Source organism: Halichoeres trimaculatus, unplaced genomic scaffold, assembly GCF_033239565.1.
Source record: "Halichoeres trimaculatus isolate MK-OKI-2021-1 unplaced genomic scaffold, fHalTri1.1 fHalTri1_scaffold_2, whole genome shotgun sequence".
In the NCBI taxonomy this organism is placed as follows: domain Eukaryota; kingdom Metazoa; phylum Chordata; class Actinopteri; order Labriformes; family Labridae; genus Halichoeres; species Halichoeres trimaculatus.
Window position 1 is genome coordinate 32,752,240 of NW_027437180.1, and position 21,187 is coordinate 32,773,426.

Consider the following 21,187-nt stretch of genomic DNA (forward strand, 5'->3'; position numbering starts at 1 on the left):
TATTTGTAGTCACCTTCAAACGTTGCTGAAATTCTGTCCTAGGTTTTAGCAACATAATCAAAAGAAGAAAAAATCACAAAAACACCTAAAGGTCTGTAGCTTGATGATACATCAACCTTGAATATTAATAAGTATCGGTTTCAGTATCTGTATCAGCAATAGAATAGAACAGAATAGAATAGAATAGAATAGAATATTCTTTGGGGGAATTTTTTTTGCCACAGCAGCTCAAAAAAAAGTGCAGTAATGAAATAACAATAAAAATAGAATAATGATAATAGAATATAAAATTAAAAATTTGAAGAAATGTAAAGAATACAAGAGGTATAGAAAAGTAGAAAAACAACATTACTATTTACATATTTATATTAGGAGTGAGGTATATATACAAGATTGGTTCTGGAGAATGAAAATGAAAAGCACTTGACAATGAGAATTTACAGTGAGTACTGGAATGCGGTGCCAAAAGGCATGTATTTATTAAATGCTTGATGTCATGGTGTGAGTTCAGGTTTGTTTGTTATAAAGTCTTTTTGCAGAAGGGAGGAATGACCTGCGGTGGCGCTCCATCTTGCAGGGTGGGAGTCTGAGTCTGCTGCTGAAGGAAGCTGAAGGATACTGGCCCTGTATTTACTTGGTATCAGATCGGTACTAAAATTCCCAGTATTGCCCGCCTTTACTATAGAATCATGCATAATCAGGGGTATTTTGAGAAACAAGAACTTATGGAGGAGAAACCTGATTAACTTAAGTTGAATAACAAAGACATTCAAATTCAAAATAACCTTTATTGGCATTAAGTGTTTTTTAACATGTTGCCAAAGCCATTGTACAAATCAAATCAAATCAATCAAATAATACTACAATAAAATAATAATTAAAAAAAAACGAACAATGACCTATATTCACATGGGCATAGATGTTTTTCGTTACGTAATAGCACCTTATTAACTGTCTTTCACAGAAGCCTGTCTAACTCTGTGACAAGCTGTCACATACTGGGCTGACAGCTGAACAGTGGCTCTCTCTTCACCCAGAATCTTCTGGATCTGTTCCTTTTTGGAGTGATTAAGAAATTCGGGGCATAAATTTGTAAATTTAGGGGAAAATATGTCTCTTTTGCTTTTATAATTTGGACAGATGATGAGGGAATGGATCTCAGCTTCTACCTTTCCTGTGTCGCAGGGCCTACAGACCCTCTGGGATCTCTCTAACCACTGATTTCTATATCAAACAGTTTCAACAGCCAGTTTATAATCAGAGAGTCTTTCTCTTTAAGGGCTCTTTAATTACTGCTAATCTGCTACTTTAAATTATGTCTTTAATAAGTTATAACGTTATGGTTTGTTGGTTTATTGAGTTTTCAACTCCCACTGGTGGTAGAATCTGTCCTTGTTTTGATCTGACTTATTTATCTATTCATTTATTTTTTTCTGCAAACCTTAATTGTGGATTATTGCAGCTGTAATCCTCTTCCTCAAGGAGGAGTCTGTTAGCTGTAAAATTTAGTTTACCATTGACATTACATTTTTGTGTATCTAAAAGCATGCATATTTTAAATCAAAAAGTCTTGTATTTTTACCTTGCTAATGAAAACAGGTCAGCCTCCTGTAAACAAATCTTCAAAATGTATTTCACTTTGATGATAAATACATACTCCAGACTCAATCAATCTACAGTGTACATCTGTATAGACCTGAATATATGGTCAGGAAACATCAGATTTCTGCTTCTTACTTCTGACAAAAGAAACTGTCAGCTGTGAAGAAGACACAAGCACACAGTTTCCAAATGTGGTCAGGTTATTCTCCACTTTATCACACGACAAAATACGACTTATCAGATATTTTCCCTCCAAGCACACACTCTGTCCTCTCACTTACTTCTGAGATGAAACATGAGGACAGAGACTTCAGAGAGTGTGCAGCTAATAAAATATTAACACAAGGCAACAGACATCGTAAGACATCAGACATGCAGTGCATTTCAAACATTCCTCAAAGACAGCAGGTACAAGGCAACAAGCCAAGAGCAGGGTTCAGTCAGGAGCTTTAAAAAAAACTGACAATGCAAGACAAGAAGTCACAGAAAGAGCAATTCAAGCAGACCAGCAGTTCAGAGGTTTGTTTTGACACAATGAGTCAATGAAACTGTGTTTATTCAATCATGGAAAAAACTGTTTTGTTGCACTTCTAACCAAAGAATGGCTTAAAAACAATCAATCTGGCACTTTTTAATGAGGTCACATACCATAAAATATAAGGGCTAGATTTTAACATTAGTGTACACATCTAAAAGTAGAGGATTATAACTTTTAAATTTATTTAGAATAATTCTGTTCAGGCTTGAATGGGTGTATTTATCCAAGGCTCTTTCCTCTGATGATTACATAGATTCCCTAGAAGTGTATTTTTAGTCTAATTACAAACTTCACCACGTAGCAGCCCTGCTTTTACCTTTGCCATTAAATAAAACTTGATAGAAGTTTGCTAAATGATTTGTCCCTAGCTGTAAAACTCTTTGTTCAAGTGAAAGATGAAAGATAAAAACCAACACATCTGTTCATGTCGCTCAACACAACTTTTACTATCGTACACACATTTTGAAAAATGGTCTACAACAGTGGTCACTGTAAAGGACAAAAGCTTTAAAATCATACTTAAATAAAGGAGTCGAAGCAGCAGGTTGGCTGGTTTAGATCTTCACTCTAAAAGGAGTGTAAACAGTGCAGTGTAAGTTCATGAATTTAATAGTTTGTTGAAGTTAGTCTTGTGCGTAAGGCAAAGTTGATTCTTGTTTGAACTCCTCTATAACCTTGAGCTCTTGTCATCTGTGGTACTATCAGACTGAGACAGCACTTTTGTCTGTAGGAAGTCAGACACAAGTGGGGCCACAACTTCAGGGCTGTTCAGGTGGACGTGGTGATCACCTGGTACCGTCACTACAGTGTGCTGAAAAGAAAAAAAGAAAAATGTCAAGGTTGATTAAGTTTAACATTTAGACCATAAGAACTGTACAGTGGCTTTGCAGTTGGTTTCGCAAAGTGGTGTCAAATAACAACGAGAAAGATGAAGGATAGATAATGTTGGTAAAGTTAAATTTGGATGATGTTACATGTTGTGGCACAGGTTTTTAACCCCTGGGGTGATGAAGTGATTAAATTTTGGAGGTGATCCAGATCACCGTCTGGATCCAGGTCTTTTTTTAAGGATTCTTTATCATTGTGAGATAGGGCCGGTTTCTTAACTCCACGATAAATGGTCAGATTGCTTTGCAAAACAAAAAAATACGATCCAGATCCTGGTAATATTCTGGATACTAATATCCAGAATATGAAATATGTACTGGGTCATCATAATTTTCAACACAGTCAAGTAACAAATTATGGTAAAAACCTGCAACTAACACCAAATTGTAGCAGACAGTCTGCTGAAAGGGAGTATAACATTAAAGTAGGACTCAAGTGTTGCGTGACTATCACAATATGGTTGGTGGAGCTCTGCGCTCTCTGAAAGTTGTAGCTTGTTGCTGCGACTTTTTCAAAGACTGTTTTAAATGATGGTGATCTTTCGTACACGCACGCCTCTATAAAGTGTCTCCATATGGTTGATACTGCCAACTATGCACCCTTGAGCTTCACTGTAAATTGAAAAGCTCTGACTCAACATTGTGAGTTGTCCTCACAGGTTGGGTGGCCCACTTCCGCAACCCACAGGCTCATACACCGGCACATCTTTATCTATAAGGCAAGTCTTGGTCTACTTCCTCTCTATTTATGTGTTTTTATCAGGTAGAGAACTCCTGGACAGTTTTCTCTGCATTCTCAGGACCTCTCTATGATCTCAGTCCTAAATGCTCAGACAGAAATTGGTAAAAGGCTTTTTGACTTGACTTAGACTTATGACTTAAAGCTCCAGGGGCTGGTGTCCTTGAATGTTTTAAAGTTGAAAATGGGATGTTGATGTTTAAGCTCAACTGTTTGAACAAGTGAACCCAAGTTATGACTCGTTGATGGTCCAATTTTTAATCCATAATGTTATGTTTTGTAAAATGTACTTAGTCTCTCTTTGTATTTCTGTCAGTAACTGTGTTTTTGCTGCCTGCCTTGGCCAGGTCTCCCTTAAAAACGAGGTTTTCAATCTCAGGGGGACCAACATGTAAAATAAATCAAAAAGCAGCTTTCTTGTGTACAATCGGAGCACCACACAGTTTGGGTCAGACTTCCTTAAGATAAGCTCAACACAGAGCTGTTGAAACCATAGACTGTAAGTAAAAAGAAAATTGTTTGTCTTGCTCAGCTTGAGGTGAGGGCGCCACAAAACTGCGCCCCCTGGTGGTTGGTTGCAGCATAGGTAAAAAAAATCCATCTCCCAGTCATTCCAGATGAGCTGTGGTCAAACTTTAAAAATTAATACACCCCGTAGAAATGTTTCTCACATCTGATTGTTGTGGTGATTTGAAGATTTCATTTGGCTGCCTTGTATTCAAGTCCTCTATTTTCTGAAAAGTTTCATTTCCTTAGTTATAAGAGGTTAGAAACAAAGCTTTATGTCCAGATAAATGATGACTGACAGCAGCCATTTTTGTGTAGAGCCAAGAGGAGATTAGACTCTTGAATTAAAAAAAAAAATGATTAGAATTTTCATCACCCAGCTCCCCTCAGTTTCTCTCTGAATCCCTCAAAGCCTCTACTGTGCAGACCCTGGCTGCCAATGGCGGCGCCTGTGACGGGGGTTTTTTGGCTTCAAAACCGTACAATGGTAAATAGTGGAGCCATGCTGTCCACTCTATGTACAGTCTACAGTTGATACATGAGCTTTCATGCTGGCTCTCCGACCAGTTTCACAAAAATCAGGCAGAGCTGAACAAAAATATTGATGAAAGCTTGAGAAAAAACAGTTTTATATCTGCTACCAGGGATGTTCAAAATGAAAGTCAAACCTGCAGCTGTTTTTTTTTTGTTGCCCTGACTTGTAAAGAAATCCTCACCGGTGAAGTACACTTTGTGCACTCTGTGTTTCCTCTGCTCTATCTGCAGCATTTGACCAAGTTCCAGTATGTAGGTCAGTGTTGAAGTTCTCAGCTATGAACATTTCTGCTGCCTTTGAGACACTGGGCTCATGCAGCACTGCTACTTTGCATCTGTGCAGCTGTCTGTCTGTCTACTAGGCACAATTACACACACAGGCTTAAAAGCTAAAAATAAACACAGGGATGCAAACGCACCTACTTTGCACCAACAGACTGTGAAAGTACACTCACATTTCTGTCTCTATAGGCCTGGAGAAAAGCTGCGACGAGTTCATGTTGGTGTGGTTTCATATATTTTTTCTCAAAGCCATTTTCTGCTCTAAAAAGACAAAGAAAAGTGTTAATTTACTTTGAACTGTATGGTTAAGTGCAAGAATTTAGTACAGGTAATGAAAATCTGAGGTTAGAAAATGTCTCACAGAACAAGAAGAAGAGACGCCGTTATCCTGGACTGCGCCTCCAGACACTGATCCCAAGTTAAGCGGGCTATGTTTCTCTGCAAACACATACTCTACATTATAAGAGCTACATGCATTTATACATACAATGCATTCATTATTTAGAAAACACTAAAAAGAAAGGTGATAATTCTGTGCAGCTCATCAGTAGCTCACCAGATTAATACGAAAGTCACGTGAGAACATCACTCCTGCAAAAGAGAAATTTATCTTCAACATAAGAGTGAAATTATTCAGAGAGGGACTGGATTTTGTGCTGTGAGCAGAGCTCGTTACAAACATAAAGCAGAGGAGAGGAAGATGAAGATGTACCTCCTTCCACTTGAACTAGACCTCGCTCTAAGAGGACGTGCACAGACTGTTCTGACAGCTCTGGGTTTGCAGCCAAAAGCCTGAAAGCAAAAAAATAAAGTGCTTTTAGTTAACATCAGCTAATGAGGTTTGGTTTGAGTGGGTGCTGAGTGAAGGAACCAGAAAAATGATGGTGAAGCACCTCTCAAATGCCTTTTCATATGTGTAAACTCTTCTCTTGTCCTCCTCTGACTTTTTTTCATACTGAAGCAACTCGTCCATGCCCTGCCTCATCACTCCAGGAATCTCGTTCTGAAAAATGGAAGAAAGAAAATATGAGGCAAATAGTTTAAAGCCACTGGAGAGAGTTTTTACACTGCATATGTGAATTCTATGACAGAATGACATTTTTAATAAACCCTGGAATGTCAAACCATAGATTCAACAAGTTACTGGAAACATTCCTCAGAGAGTTTGGTCCATATTGACATGATAGCATCACGCAGTTGCTGCAGATTTGTCGGCTGAACATCCATGATGAGAATCTCCCGCTCCACCACATCCCAAAGGTGCTCTATTAGATTGAGATCTGGTGACTGTGGAGGTCATTTGAGTACAGGGAACTCATTGTCATGTTGAAGAAACCAGTCTGAGATGATTTATGACATGGCGCGTTATCCTGCTGGAAGTAGCCATCAGAAGATGGGTACACTGTGGTCACAAAGGGATGGACATGGTCAGCAACAATACTCAGGTAGGCTGTGGACTTTAAACCATGCTCAGTTGGTACTAAGGGGCCCAAAGTGAGCCAAGAAGATATCCCCCACACCATTACACCACCAGCAGGAGCCTGAACTGTTGATACAAGACAGGATGGATCCATGCTTTCATGTTGCTAATGCCAAATTCTGACTCGACCATCCAAATGTGGCAGCAGAAATCCAGACTCATCAGACCAGGCAATGTTCTTCCAATCTTCTATTGTCCAGTTTTGGTGTTGCTGTGTGAATTGTAGCCTCAGTTTCCTGTTCTCAACTGACAGGAGGGTCACCCGGTGTGGCCTTCTGCTGCTGTAGTCCATCTGCCTCAAGGTTGGACGTGTTGTGTGTTCAGAGATGCTCTTCTGCAGACCTCGGTTGTAACCAGTGGTTATTTGAGTTACTGTTGCCTTTCTATCAGCTCCAACCAGTCTGTCCATTCTCCTCTGACCTCTGGCATCAACAAGGCATTTTGGCCCACAGAACTGCCGCTCACTGGATATTTTCTCTTTTTGGGACCATTCTCTGTAAACCCTAGAGATGGTTGTGAGTGAAAATCCCAGTAGATCAGCAGTTTCTTAAATACTCAGACCAGCTCGTCTGGCACCAACAACCATGCCTTGTTCAAAGTCACTTAAATCACCTTTCTTCCCCATTCTGATGCTCGGTTTGAACTGCAGCAGATTGTCTTGACCATGTCTACATGCCTTAATGCATTAAGTTGCTGCCATGTGATTGGCTGATGAGAAATTTGCATTAACAAAGCAGTTGGACAGGTGTGCCTAACTCTAGCCCTTAGCTGAAATAAGAACCAAAGCTAAGTTTTCTCGTGGAAATGGTTTGTTCTTTTTATTTTTATTCTGTATTCCACTTTGCAGTTGGTCACGACTCTCAGCAGGCTGTACTGAGGCAAATGTAGGCTATCAAGGTCTCAGGATGGCTGATGAAAATTAGACTGCAGCTCCCAATCTGCCTCTTCTCTCCCTTGGAGAAGATGTGTCTGGTCAAAGCAACATCGGCTGATGAGTTGAGATGAGTTACTGACCCGGAGAAGGCTGAACCTGCAACAACCTCTCAAACTGTCCAAAGTAAGTTACAGGTGAAATATTTGACTAGAGCTTCTCCTGTACAAATTGTTCTCTTCAAATGTCTTTTTTGTTAAAAACTGGGCGGACAGACCAGAACAGATTTAAAATCTTCATGTTTAAAGCTCAAAATGAATTCATAAAACCTCCCTTTAGAGTGATTGTTCTGTGCGAGTGAAATACTGACAATTACAGTTTTGCACAAGTTTTACAGGCCCCTTCAATTTTTTTTCTTCCACGTCACTTAATGTGTCCTTCGTGCAACGTTCAGAGATTCAACCAGCCTCCTCCAGCTGAAACAAGTATCTCCACTTTGAGCTCGTATATGCGTGTGTTCTGATTTAAGTTTGCCAAGAGGTTTTTTTGTGTGTCCTTTCAGATAGCTCAATGTGGATGGTAAAATAAAGTAAGCTTTTAAAGCACAGTCAAAAAAGCGAGACCCTCTTGTGACTGTGGCAAAAACTGTACCTGATCTGTAGGTAAGAATCCAAAAGAGTCCAGCAGCACGACAGCATCCACCATCTCAGGATACAATGCACTGAACTGTGGTGCACACAACAGGGAGTAACACACACAGTGGAGTTAAAGAGCCTCTTCAGAGTCAGTACATGATGTGAAAATAGTCAGCAGAAGCAGTCAGACACAACTCAATCACGTACCATTCCAGCAATATTACCCCCTGCAATATAAAGAGAAATGTTCACATAAATATGACATAAAAAACAACAAATGTTTGAAATAAACTCTAAGTTGGTGTCATTCTACGATAAAGTTGCACTCACCCATGCTGTGGCCTATGATGGAGAATTTGCTCCACTGCAGAGCTGTGGGAGTTCATTTCACAGATCATTAGCCAGCTCGAGTATCACACAAAAGAATAAAAGCACTGTTTATAGTTGAAAAATAAAATCACTGCTGTGTGTAAACTGCATTACAGATGCAGCAGAGCTGTGATACAATACTTCTTCAACTGAATCTCACCCTCAACGACTCTGCGTACGTCCATTACATAGGAGGGAAAGGCGTAGAAAACTCCAGGATGACGATGTGAGGACTGACCATGACCTGGCAGGTCCACCGCCACGTATCTGCACTCTGATAGACAAAGAGGGACAAAGTCTCAAGCGTCTGTACATAAAGTGTGAGACTAAACCCCTGAGCCAAAGACTCAAGATGGGTTGTTCTGAAGTTAGTTTAAAGGCAGAAGGCAGGAAACGTGGGATGATACATTTTTTCTATTGTAAACCCTTGTAATTTGCCACAAGTATTAGAGATTCATCATGAAACAAAGATGTAAAGAGCCAACTGATTGGTAAATGTAAAGGCTTAATAAAACGGACACATTACAAAAACCCTGTTCACTTTCAGAAATTTATTTGCACCGTGACCGACTGCAGGATCAGTTTAACGTTACTTGTGCACAAAAATAACAGACAAGAGAAAGTTAGGAAAGGTATGCATAACTGTTTTAAGCGTGACGTTCTTCTGAGCAGTTTTAATCTGTGAATGAGTTCATTCCTGTGTTTACCTTTGGGTAGTAGTGGGATGAGGGTGTTGAATGAACCGCAGTTGTCGGCCCAGCCATGCAGGCACAGCACAGGGTGGCCATGATCAGGACCCCAGACTCGACCCTTGATCTCTCCCCATGGGACCGGCACAGAGAGCTCTGACACTACAACACAAAACACACTCTGATTTAACAATATTCTATAGAGAATATTAAATCTTTTATCTACTTTCTGATGCTACCTTTTATCTCAGCTACGTTTAAATCAGCAAAGTAACTGACACTTGGAAAAGCCATGATAGCTTATCCAAGTGCTGAGAAAAGCTGTTTTTTAGGCAGTTTGGTTACTTTTGATGAAATAATATTAAAGGAAAAAAAATGGAAATTACAAATTGAAAATTTCATCTTTTGAAAAAAAAAGAGATTGACTCCAATTTTCATTATTCTATTGGTACAAACTAAGTTATTGGAGTTTAAAATAATTGAACCTTAGTCAGCAAGTTAAATTTCAAACAAGGATAGTGAGATTTATGAACTATGTTTGCAAATTTTAAAAAATGATTATTTCATCCCCACATTTGACTTTTTCTTTCTTGTTTTTAACATGAAATAATTTTTAATAATGAAACAAACTTATTTTGACATTAATTAGAATCAGAAATATCTTCCAAAAAACACAAGAAATTTGACTGTGCTTTCATTTTTTTCAACACTAAATATCAAAACTAAAAGGGGGTCTAAACTAAGTCAAAGTAAAAAAAAAAAAAAAAGTCTAAGTCAGCTTTATTGTCAAATATACTATACATACTTGGCATACAGCACAGATTAAATTTCAGTCCTCTTGGACCCATGCTGCAAAAGGCAATATTAAGAGTAAGGAAGCTCAACTACAGCATAAAAAATGTAATAGCCTAATAATATCTAAAGTAATAAATAGAATAAATTTACTATTAATAGAATATTTTTTGTAAATGTATGTATAAAAGATAGAAAAAGACTTTTTCAAAAATAATTACATATTTAGGTTAAATTGTGCAATATATAAAGAAAACAGCAAACACTGGTCTTAAAAATACATCCAAAACTCTGTTTTCTATTGTATCTGTGTATGTGTACACAGTACTTTATTGCAAAGTGAGTGATATCGGTTAAAGCTTTTCAGACTCACTGTCGCGTTTTGTTGCTTTGCATTCAATCCATAATTTGTATATATTCCATTTACTTTATATAAATGTGAATCAAAGTTTGATCTGCCCCCTTTGTCATGGTTGTGCTCATTGAAAGTCCCCTCATTGCTGTGTTCAGTGTTGAGCTTTCATTGACAGCACTGAGGCGTTTAATGCAGCTACAATGAACACTTGCATAACTTGGAGAATTGTTTTCGAATCTGCAATCATTTTCCAATCTGGTAATCATCTCAGTTTTGTAAACACAAACTACCAAACACACATTGTAGACAGTTGAACTCAGAGTTAGCTTACTTGCTTGCGTGATCGTCCGGCTCTGCAGATATCTGACGCCTCTCAAAGCTTGCATCATCCTGAAAACCGTTTCCGTGTAGCAACCTATTATTGAATCCGAAAATAAAAAAAACGGACCGCTCAATAAACTTTAGGCAACTTTGAACCCAATTTCTTTATCAGCTGTTTCACTTTAACTCCTGATTTCCGGATTCCCAGTACCACGTGACGCAAGCTGAAGCCGTTATTGGACAGAAGCCCGCGCGGAGCTGTAGTTTGAACCAATCATCGCTGGAAAGGGGAGGGGCTTACCTTTCACACGCTTACCATTAATTTTAGAGGAGACCTTTATGTCACTGAGCACAATTTTACACAAACTCAGAATTTTAAAATCCATGGTCATACTATAAAACTTTCGAAGAGAGTTTTACAAAGCAAGACAAATACAAAATATTATTCTGTATCCACAACTTAAGACCAAACATTTATGTATAGCGCAAGTGAAGAATATTTATTTGGAGTGAATGCACCCAACAATCTTCATTTAGCCTATATGAATATGCAGGAGGGAAACTTAAAAACTGTGAATTGAAATCAGAGTCAAATACATTGTATTGTCCACCAGGTGAAATATCAGAGTTCATACTGAAGAAAACAATCACCGGTAATAAGATAAGATAAGAAAGTACTTTAATTGTCTCACAACATGGAAATTTACAGTTTTACAGCAGCAAAGTGAATAAGGCAAAGGGAATATAATGAATAACATAATATAAAACAGTATATTTGATGTTACCCAAGAACAATATGTAAAAGTAAAATAAAAAACTAGATTTTCACTGGTTGGGCAAAGGTGGTTAATGAAAACAGGACACTGATCTGTGCAAGGCCCAAATTGACATCTGTACCCCACTTTTTAAACTTTATCTCCTCACACAAAAACATCTAAATTTCCTTTGGGGGATAATAAAGTTGACCCACAAAGTTCAAGAAATGTTTTATACCTGTGTATTTTTGTGTTTGAGTTTCAAAAGTAACCCAACAAAGCAGCAACATACAAGTCTTAGCTTGAATATGATGCCTGTTTAAAGTCATAATTTGCAGTTGAATGAAAACAAAAAATATTACATTTAAATGCAAAATAAAGCTACTAGCAGCCTGTCAAAGCACAAAGCAAATACCCAACCATTATCTCGGACTTTTGGGTGACCAGTCAAATTTTAGGAGGGCCCCTGACCACCCCATGGAGATGCCCCTGATCATTCTTGGACTGTATCCTGAAAATAGTGTTTCACCCTGGTAATTCATTTGTTAGTCTCCAGAGAAAATATCAGTAAACTTTCTGTCAATTGTGATCATGCAGGTCAGAGAAAGACTCAATGAGTTGAAACCACAAATCCAAAAATAACATAATACAAGTGGCATTTCAGACTGAGCCAAATTTTTTCCAGAATAAGTTGAGAGGTGTTGTTGACATCGAATGAGACAGATGGGAGGGCTGAAATAATTTGATGACAGGACAAAGGAGTATAAAAGATCAACTCTGATGGTCAGACCAAAAAAGAATCGCCTATTATTACACAGGATATTTGACCACTCTGCAGGTAGGTGCTGCTTCTTGTTTTTAGGATATTATACAGGCAAAATAACTGATTTAATGTGTTGACTCAGGGCACTTAGAGAGAATAAAAGCAATAAAAGAGACATAATGGGCTGATAAAAGCAGACAATATTCAGAATGAGTCAGTATACTTCACTTTATTTTTTCATTTATCACAAATTTAGGCAGCAGAGAAATGAGAAAATGTTCAAATGAGAAAATGCTGCTCTGTTAAAACTGCTGCATTAGAAAATTACACCCCAGTTCAGCTTTGTTGAGTGCAGAAAACACCTTTTTGGGGTTTATAACATCATCTATCCTAAGCAACAACAAAATAAAGTCCAGTTTTTGTCTATGTGACCAAAACTACACTGAGGAAACGGTGCAGACACAGAGGGCAGCTGAGGTCATTTTTCTGCCTTTATCTTGTACGTGTTTCCCCTGAAAACAGCTTGGCTGTATCAAAACCACCAAGTGCAATGTCTGCTGTTTTTTTTCTCAAGTCTGTGAAAAAAAAAATCTCAGGTTATTGTTTTGTCATTTTTGTTCTGAACTGACCTTTTGTCCCCTCAGATCATGGCAGATTTTGACACAGTTCTGAAGTTCTGGGGTCCAGTGGAAGCAGACTATTCTGCCCACGGAAACATGGTTTTGACCCGGTCAGTGACTCACTAAGATAAGATTACTTTCCTGTAAGGAAGAGAAAGAGTGTAAAGGTGGAGTTAAAGCTTTTATGAGACACAATGTGGATGGATTGCTTTAATAATTTCTCTTGGCTGTTAAAATTGTACTGTTTCTCTGTTGTGTGATTCAAAAATGAAAAATCAAGACTATGTTATATTTCTTTTATTTGAGTTCACAGCAACAGTCCCAGAGTTGTTTTATCTTTTGTGACACATTTCTTTTTTCTTTTTCAGTTTATTCACAGAGCACCCAGACACCCTAAAGCTGTTCCCCAAGTTTGTAGGCATCGCTCAGGGTGACTTTGCTGGAAACTCAGCCATTTCTGCCCACGGTGCCACCGTGCTGAAGAAACTCGGGGAGCTCCTGAAGGCTAAAGGTAACCACGCTGATATCCTCAAACCCTTGGCCAACAGCCACGCCAACAAGCACAAGATCCCTCTCAACAACTTCAAGGTGAGGAGGATTCTTGCATGTTCGTATATTTTGGGTTGCATCCTTTTTTTTCTACGTTCTCTACATATGTTTGACTATTTTAAAGTGTTTTGGCCTGTGTCTCCTCTTCAGCTGATTGCAGAGGTCATTGGTAAAGTCATGGAGGAGAAGGCGGGACTCGATGCCGGCGGTCAGCAGGCTCTGAGGAACGTGATGGCTGTTGTCATAGCTGACCTTGAGGCCAACTACAAAGAGCTGGGCTTCACTGGCTGAATATTGGAGTCACAAGTCTCAGTCTTTATAAAAGATGAACTGTAGTTTGAATTATATATTTGAGCTGCACCATAAAGAGGAAGAACAGGATCAGTTTTAGATAATTCGGATTAATCCTGTGTAAAATTCTTGGCTTGCACATGCTGTAAATGTTTTTCAAATTTCACCAATAAATAATCTGCCATTTTACTCTATTTGTTCTGTTTTATTAGAGCTCTTAATGTTTTGTTTCTCGTCTATTTAGCCACACACTCTTCGAGTCTGTTATGTAAGTCACCTGACATGTCTGCTAAGGGAAAAGGGGGAGGGGGTCCAGGTTCTGTATGAAAACATGAAAACTTGCACATATAAACCTCAAAAGACCCTAGATGAACTGGTCGACCTCACTGTTGTCCTCACAGACCCTCATGTGCGGTCTTATCTTGAAAAAATTGCTAACACCTGATGTAATGTGGACGTGACGGTGCACGGCCTTTGGCAGTCACAGCAGTCATATTTTGGATGTTATCACTCACGTAGCTCCCAGTAAACTTCCGACCCTCCTCTTTTTCAGGGTCAGTCATCCTTGTTTCTGAGTATTTACTCTGCATCAAAACTTTGACGTGTTTGTCACAGCTCATATCCGTCACATGGGTGCAAAAGATAAATCCTGGTTTTATCAACCGGGATAAAGTTTAGAGTTAAATCTCTAAGCATTCAACGATTTAAAAGGGACTAAAAACACACATGTATTTGTGATGTTGTTAACTCTCAGGCCTAGATTTTGCTCCTTATAGACAGCGGAGGAAAATTTGAATTAGAAATAAAAAATCCTTGTGCCATTTTTAAAATAATGATACATTTAGTCCCTAAAATGCATGAAAAGTGTTTAAGTGGCTCCCAGATACACAACATAAATCTGACTGGGTGCTGAAATGTATTGAGCCTCGCTTACAGCAGGGCCATTAACAGGTCAAATATTTGGCAGCTGTTTGTTGGACTACTGCAGACAGATGATGATCCCTCGTGGTCAAACCCTCATTCACAGTTACGTGCAGACGCTCAGGATCAAAATAACTTTGATGTAGAAATCTGTCTCTGCTTATGATTAATACTTTGGTTTAAGAACACATCCCTGTGAGGCCAATGACATTTCTTTGTCTGGTGCAAACGTTTGATAACACTCCAAACATGGGAAACAAAGTGAATTTGTACTGGCTGTTCACCCATCACTGCCATTATCACCACCAGTGTTATACCATCATAAAAGCCACGATGGTATAACACTGAAAAAGCATAAATCACTACACAAAATGATGTGAAGACACGCACCCATTAAATTAACACACACTCACCCATTACATTAACTAAGATACATTAAAAACAGCCTAAAAATGACAAAGATGTTACTCTAACAATCAGTCTCGCTTTGACCCCTCAACAGTTCACTTCATGACTCCAGGTCAAAGCAGTGTCCGGTTTTCTCATATGATGGATATTTGCCATGATGGACTAATAATAGCGTTTGTTTTGTGCTTGCAGACGTGACACTAGACACGATAGCTCTGGTCACGCTCTTGGGTCACACCTCGGTCCCCCCTGCCTCCCTTTCCTCTCAGGAGTCGGACAATCGAACAGTGCTGACACATGTTTTTGTTGATTTTTCCTCCTGGGAGCATCAGGTTTCCCTAAGTAAATCTCAGAGAAGAGCCAGACATTAAGGTAAAATATTATTGCATTATTCTCTAAAATGTATTATTCAACCCCAGAAAACATTACTTCTGATCTATCTATCAAATCATCAACAGTTCCACAGTTTTAGTTAGCAGACGCTTTTGTCCAAAGCGACGTACAGCACAAGCCAGAATTTTAGTCAAAGGGAAAACCTAGTTAGTGCAACGAAGTGTTACAAGATATTTTAAAGTTGTAGAATAATATTGCCAACTAACCACAATTAACTGCTGCAACAATATACTTCAACCTTCAACAACATTTAGTAATCAGTGCTGAAAATTCACTAAGAGCTAGGTCTGAGACCTTCTGACTCATTCTACCCCTGAAGGCAAAAAGGAGAAGGGTCAGCTTAGGTGTTCCCTGAACAGATGAGTTTTCAGACATCTCTTAACGTAGAAAGGGACTCTTTGGATCATATAGAGTTAGGCAATTCTCTCGATTCAGGCACAACAGAGGAGAAGAGTCTGGCTAGTGATTTGGAGCCGCGCTGGACTGGGAGCACCAGGCGTCTTTCACAAGCAGAGTGTAGTGGGTGAGGAGGAGTGTAGACCAGGGTGAGGGACCCCAGGAAGGCAGGAGCAGTTCTTGTCAATGCTTTGTAAGCCAGAAGAAGAGCTGTCTTATTCGTTACTGAGCCAGTTTTAATACAAAGCTGTCAAAATATGATACAAGAGTCTGTGGAGTTCAAAACATTAAAACAAGACGTAGCTCCTACAATGCAGTGATTATAAACTGTGTAGTGAAACAGAAATATTATGAAGCTACGAGCATCATCGAGTGTTTACAACTGGGCTGATTAGACTTCTGTTTAGGCTGAAGTGGGACCAGCTGGGCTTGAAACCAAACCAGCCTCCACAGTGAGTTGTGTGCACATCTGCACTGTCCAAACATATAATCTAAATGAAAAACTAGAGTCACAAATACAAAAGGCAAGAAGAGAGGCTGGTTGTATAAGTTCCTGAATCCTAACACAATAATGGAGCGCATGTTGGAGCCAGACCACACAAAATCTTTGCTAAAAGTTTACTTGAAAGGTCACTGCACTAAAATTCTCTGCATCAGGGAAAATACAGAAAAATAAATCTGAAGGAAGATACAGTAATTTCATTTGATTATTTGTTACAAAAAGGAAAGAAACAGTGACAGCATTCGAATATCATTTACAATAGCTCTGATCTGTTCAGTCTCTAGCAACATATGGCAGATCAATGGTGTACACATAACAGCAACCTCAAACTGAATGAGATAATGTAACTCTGCTGCAACATATTAGAGTTGCTGTTCTGCTATTTACATATCAGGACACAAAGTTTTTCATGTCATAAACCTCCTCATTATAACAATATGCACGATCCTCAGTTCTGTTATCAGAGACATTATTACAGATGGTCGCTCAGTCATCAGTTCACCACTTGAGAAAAAAACCATCACTAATGAAAGCAGAGGGCAAAAACTGTGGACTTCAAAAAGAGGAAATGACTGGGGCGTTAATAAATATAAAGATGAAAAAGTCCTAAAAACATGACACATGAGTTAATCAAAGGTCGGCTGGTCGATGTCTGGGGGCACGGTGCAGCGAGTCAAGTTGGACAGGTAGAGAGCAGTCGTCATGGGAACAAGGCCTGCTGACACCTTCAGGATGGTCAGAAGCCTCTCTGCAGCATTGGTCACACCTTCTGGTGTCTGGGGGGAAGAAAAAATCCCACAGAGGTAACTTTTAACAGTCTGGGGACACTTTTTAAGATGTAGTCAACAACAGCACGGTGAACCAGAAACTGCAGGAGCAAACTCACAGGATGAGGAGTCAAGATGTGTGGGAAGATTTAACACACCACATAGAAAGCTATACCCATCATTTATAACTAAAAAGTTGAGTTAATTTATGGAAGCACTAATTAGTATAAAGGGGTATAACATGTTCAAAAAGCCAAATAAGCAGGTATTTGAACGTATATACTTGACATTATGTGGACACATTACATGATTGGGAGTAATTGGCAATGAGCTGCTACTACTTCAGTGACAACTGATACAGACCTGATCCTCTGCAAACAGTAAGGAGCAGTGGAGAGATGCTGCCAGCTTCCTGACAGAGTCCAGGCGCTGTGTGGGGACTGATGCATTACGAGCTACAGAAGACAGATGAAGAGAGGGGCAGCGGGTCAGACAGAGACACACCGAAACAAATGTTTCCAATTTCACAGCAAAAAATGAGGCCTGAGTAATAAATACACAAACATATAAATATATCAGCCTCCTTGTATCCTGCTTTGTTCCCCATTTATCATTAACGTGGCAGAGGAGGAGGGGGAAGAGATGTTTAAAGGAGAGAAATATTCCACTCTACCATTAGTGACCATGAAGCAGACTTTCCCAAGAAAAAACCCAGAGTCCAAATATTTCAGGGAAGCCTCGGCTGACTGGAAACTGTGACAAAACAGATATAAATGTTAAAGCAGGAGCTACAATGTCTTATTGTGTTTGAACAATCCATTTCTTCATATGGTGATACACAAAAACACAGATCCGTCCATAGAGCTGCTCTTAATAGATCAAAGTAATGAGATGAGGTATGATTTGGAGCTTCATAAAATTATTGACTCAGCCCCCAGTTCTGCTGCCCGTGTCCTAAAAAATGTTCAAAAACAAAACTATGGAGTTTCACTCTTGAATCCACAGAAAGCAGCGAAGGGTTCATACACTGGGATGAATATTAAACCCTGCTCAGAGCCATTCTGCTCTCATACCCAGCAAAGCTCTGGTAGTGGAGAGCCTCCGTCTGAAACAACACTTCAACAATAATTTCATGTCTCTCTGCTAATCCTGCTCCAGTGTCAGCCTCGAGTACGAAACATTATGTACAAAAGAAAAGTAAACTTTGTGTTTTTCATGGACAGTCCAACCTGAACCCAAGAACTAGCATATGGTTATAAGAAGTAACTTATATTTTGGTTGATTACCTCATTTTACTATGGAGGTTATGATACCTGAAGAGGTATCAGCATAGGAGTGAAGTTATTTCCAGATCAGTGTTTTAAAAAAGACCTTAAAGTGCCTTTGAAGTGTGTAGATGGGTTTTCAAACTTTTTTCAGTGAGTGAAATGAAAAGTGCTCTAGATTTCACTGACTTTGGATGATGTACATTTAAATATGTCAGATACCATCAATTACAATAGACAGTGTTAAGAGTAGGGCTGGGCGATTATGGTAAAAATAAGAATCCCGATTATTTTAAGTGATATTGAAATCACAATTAATATACACAATTATTCATTTATTCAAAAACTTCAGGACTGATTTAAACACAACTTTACAGAACCAGCGAGTGGCACATGCAGTATAATTGATACACATAAGTCACACACACTCGCTGTGGCTGCACATGGAACACAGAAGAGCTATGAAGCACAGGAACTTGCATACATCTACACTGTGTGGCATATTAATTGTTTTTCTTTGATTATATTGTTTTTATGATTGTCAGATGGCAAAATTGAAATCATGATTAAAATCCGATTAATTGTCCAGCCCTAGTTAAGAGCTGAGGTGTATACATGTGATATTCAAGGTGAGAAGATGAGACACAAAGATGTACAGATTGGAAACTTACCTGAGCTCTGAGGTCATGTTGATGATGAACACCACCAGGTCAATCCTCGGACGAACCTCCTCATTCTCCTTAGGTAGAGGCAGGTTCTTTGCTAGTCTCCTGATTGGTGCAATAAACATGTTTGTTTTCAGGCCTATTACAAGGAGGAGTCACAAACAGAAGCCTCTCATGTTTGTTATGTTGGGTTTAGTGGTGAGCAGAGCTACATGACGCCAGTGTTTACAACTTGCATGTGTTTGTTTTACAGGACAGCTCAAGATGTTATGAAATCTGAAACCCCTCTGCATAAATATCTATTATTTAGTCATACTGTTACTGTCTTCTAAAACTTCATGGATTATGCAGCAGATCCTAACAAAGAAAACTAGAGAAGTAACGGGACTATTTGTTCAGCCAACACCAAACAATCGACTTCCACAACAAGTTGGTGAAAGAGCTGTGATATAAAATATTAACTATTTTAGTTCTAATAAGAAAATCCTCTGTAGTGTTCCCTGTTGGGTGCTTTATCCTGGAACAGGCTGCTTACTTCAGCAGTACTCACACATTTACAGTGACAGCAGTCTCCTCCACCAGAGCATCGGCCAAACTCTGCTGAAACAGCTCCTCAAACTCCACCAGCTGGAGGAAAAAAACACCACAAGTCAGCACAAATCGAGATGATAACACTTTGCAATAAAAGACACTGATTTCATAGATAACAGGAGCACAAACCATACTTCTTATCGCCACCTAAAGTTGTATTTAATTATATGGCCACAAGCGTGTTGGGGACAGTGGGGTCCTTCTTTTAGATGATACTTTTCCTCAGTGGTTACAATGCATTTATCTGACACCTGACAACATAAACTTTTATTAACTTAATTAATTATTTATACGGAAAGAAACTGAGAGATATTTTACGGTGATTGTTGATGCTTTTGTAAATAAAGCAAATTAATAAAACTTTATCCCTGCAAGTACTATATCAGTCCCCTGCACTTTTCTTAACTATTCATCGCGTTTAACAGCAGTTTACAAAACCTTTTTTTTAAGCTGTCCTTGAACACACCATGAGTGGTTAAGTCTATCGCTTTCTGCCGTTTGTCATCTAAGCAGATAATTGTGGTCCTCCGCTGTTCAAAAGATTGAGATAAGGCAGATTATAGAAATAAAGTGAAACAAGGACATGGAAGATACTGAGTGAGCGGCCTTGGCAATCAGAAAGTTAAACTATTAAAGTGTAACAATCTGTGGTGCTGGGTGGACTGGTGGTTTAAGCATGCAAGCAGCGTGTTCTGCAATGATCCTTTGTTAAATGTGAAGAAAAAATAAAATTAAACAATATTCTGTGCTAAATTATTGAAATCTTAACACCTTGCCCCCTTCACTTCTAAAATGACAGCTACGCCCCTGCACCCTTCCCTTCTTGAGGATCAGAATGAGAAACTACAGTATCAGGCTACTGTTGAGGCACTTGACATGAAACCTCTGTATACAACTAGTTCACAGGATTACTATCCTATAGGTTTGAACTAAGAATAGTGAATAAGGAAGTCGCCCATTAAGTTTCATAATAGTTGAGCAGCTCTAACAGCAGCAGACACGCAGGTGTGCGCAGTTGTGTTTACGGTAGACAACCAGGCGCAGTCCTCGGTTTGTGTCTCGGAGGCTGTCAATGTTTTGGGGTAATCAACATAAACTCACCAGAATGTTCGCTGTGTTCAAACCGGGCAGCTTACTGAATGGCTTCAGCAACGACATCCTCATAAAAACGCCACAAACATTTGCAGCTACCCTACTTTAGAAAGGAAACCCCTCAACAGAACAAACGGTTGTTTTCTTCATGCAGTTCGACTCGCGCTTCTTTTCCAAAGGAGCGTGTGACGCCATTACGTTCACAGGAGTGAGACAGTTTGCGTCATTACGTTTACAGTTTGTAATCTGGTGTTTTCTGCCACCTTCAGGCGGACAGAGGTATTGCAACCTAGTCTTTGTAGTTCAAGTATGGTGCTGGCTGAACATTTTATTCATTTTAGTAATTAATGACATTCCATATGCAGCTGTCGCCTAAAAATGTGTCAGAAATTAATTTGCAGACACCGCAGCAGGTCATTTGCATGTACTCAGGCTCCTGGACAAAGATAAAGCATCTCATTAAAATCAATTATTCCACAATAAATTACCAGCTTTACTTTTTAATGTGATTATTCTTTAAGGGAGAATTTAAGATACCATAAGCAGACATTTCAGTACAATTATATCCAGACAAAAAAAGTAGCCTGCAGAGGATGAATTTATTCTTA

The 21,187-nt window shown here is 39.0% G+C and overlaps 3 protein-coding genes across 4 annotated transcripts; 1 reads left to right on the top strand and 2 right to left on the bottom strand.

Annotated features, from left to right (window-relative positions):
• Nucleotides 1-918: 918 nt before the first annotated feature.
• On the bottom strand, nucleotides 919-10,820 carry LOC141800261 (serine hydrolase-like protein). Of its 2 annotated transcripts, XM_074682685.1 has the most exons (13): nucleotides 10,612-10,820; nucleotides 9,152-9,295; nucleotides 8,605-8,718; nucleotides 8,406-8,447; nucleotides 8,283-8,302; nucleotides 8,092-8,166; nucleotides 5,983-6,092; nucleotides 5,802-5,881; nucleotides 5,646-5,680; nucleotides 5,451-5,527; nucleotides 5,263-5,350; nucleotides 2,815-2,951; nucleotides 919-2,707 (listed from the first exon to the last, which is right to left on the bottom strand). In XM_074682685.1, the coding sequence occupies exons 1-13, from the start codon at nucleotides 10,667-10,669 to the stop codon at nucleotides 2,695-2,697; spliced, it is 993 nt and encodes a 330-aa protein (XP_074538786.1). In that variant the 5' UTR covers nucleotides 10,670-10,820; the 3' UTR covers nucleotides 919-2,694. The 2 variants fall into 2 exon arrangements, with proteins under 2 accessions (XP_074538786.1, XP_074538793.1); XM_074682692.1 differs by having other exon boundaries at nucleotides 920-2,951.
• Nucleotides 10,821-12,766: 1,946 nt separating this feature from the next.
• mb (myoglobin) lies at nucleotides 12,767-13,652 on the top strand. The gene is made up of 3 exons (XM_074693794.1): nucleotides 12,767-12,849; nucleotides 13,108-13,327; nucleotides 13,439-13,652. Exons 1-3 carry the CDS (start codon nucleotides 12,767-12,769, stop codon nucleotides 13,577-13,579), a joined length of 444 nt encoding a protein of 147 aa, XP_074549895.1. The 3' UTR covers nucleotides 13,580-13,652.
• A 2,324-nt stretch (nucleotides 13,653-15,976) lies between these two features.
• On the bottom strand, nucleotides 15,977-20,680 carry pane1 (proliferation associated nuclear element). The gene is made up of 6 exons (XM_074697458.1): nucleotides 20,589-20,680; nucleotides 19,447-19,523; nucleotides 18,903-19,001; nucleotides 17,640-17,719; nucleotides 17,330-17,421; nucleotides 15,977-16,975 (listed from the first exon to the last, which is right to left on the bottom strand). Exons 1-6 carry the CDS (start codon nucleotides 20,649-20,651, stop codon nucleotides 16,826-16,828), a joined length of 561 nt encoding a protein of 186 aa, XP_074553559.1. The 5' UTR covers nucleotides 20,652-20,680; the 3' UTR covers nucleotides 15,977-16,825.
• Nucleotides 20,681-21,187: the final 507 nt, after the last annotated feature.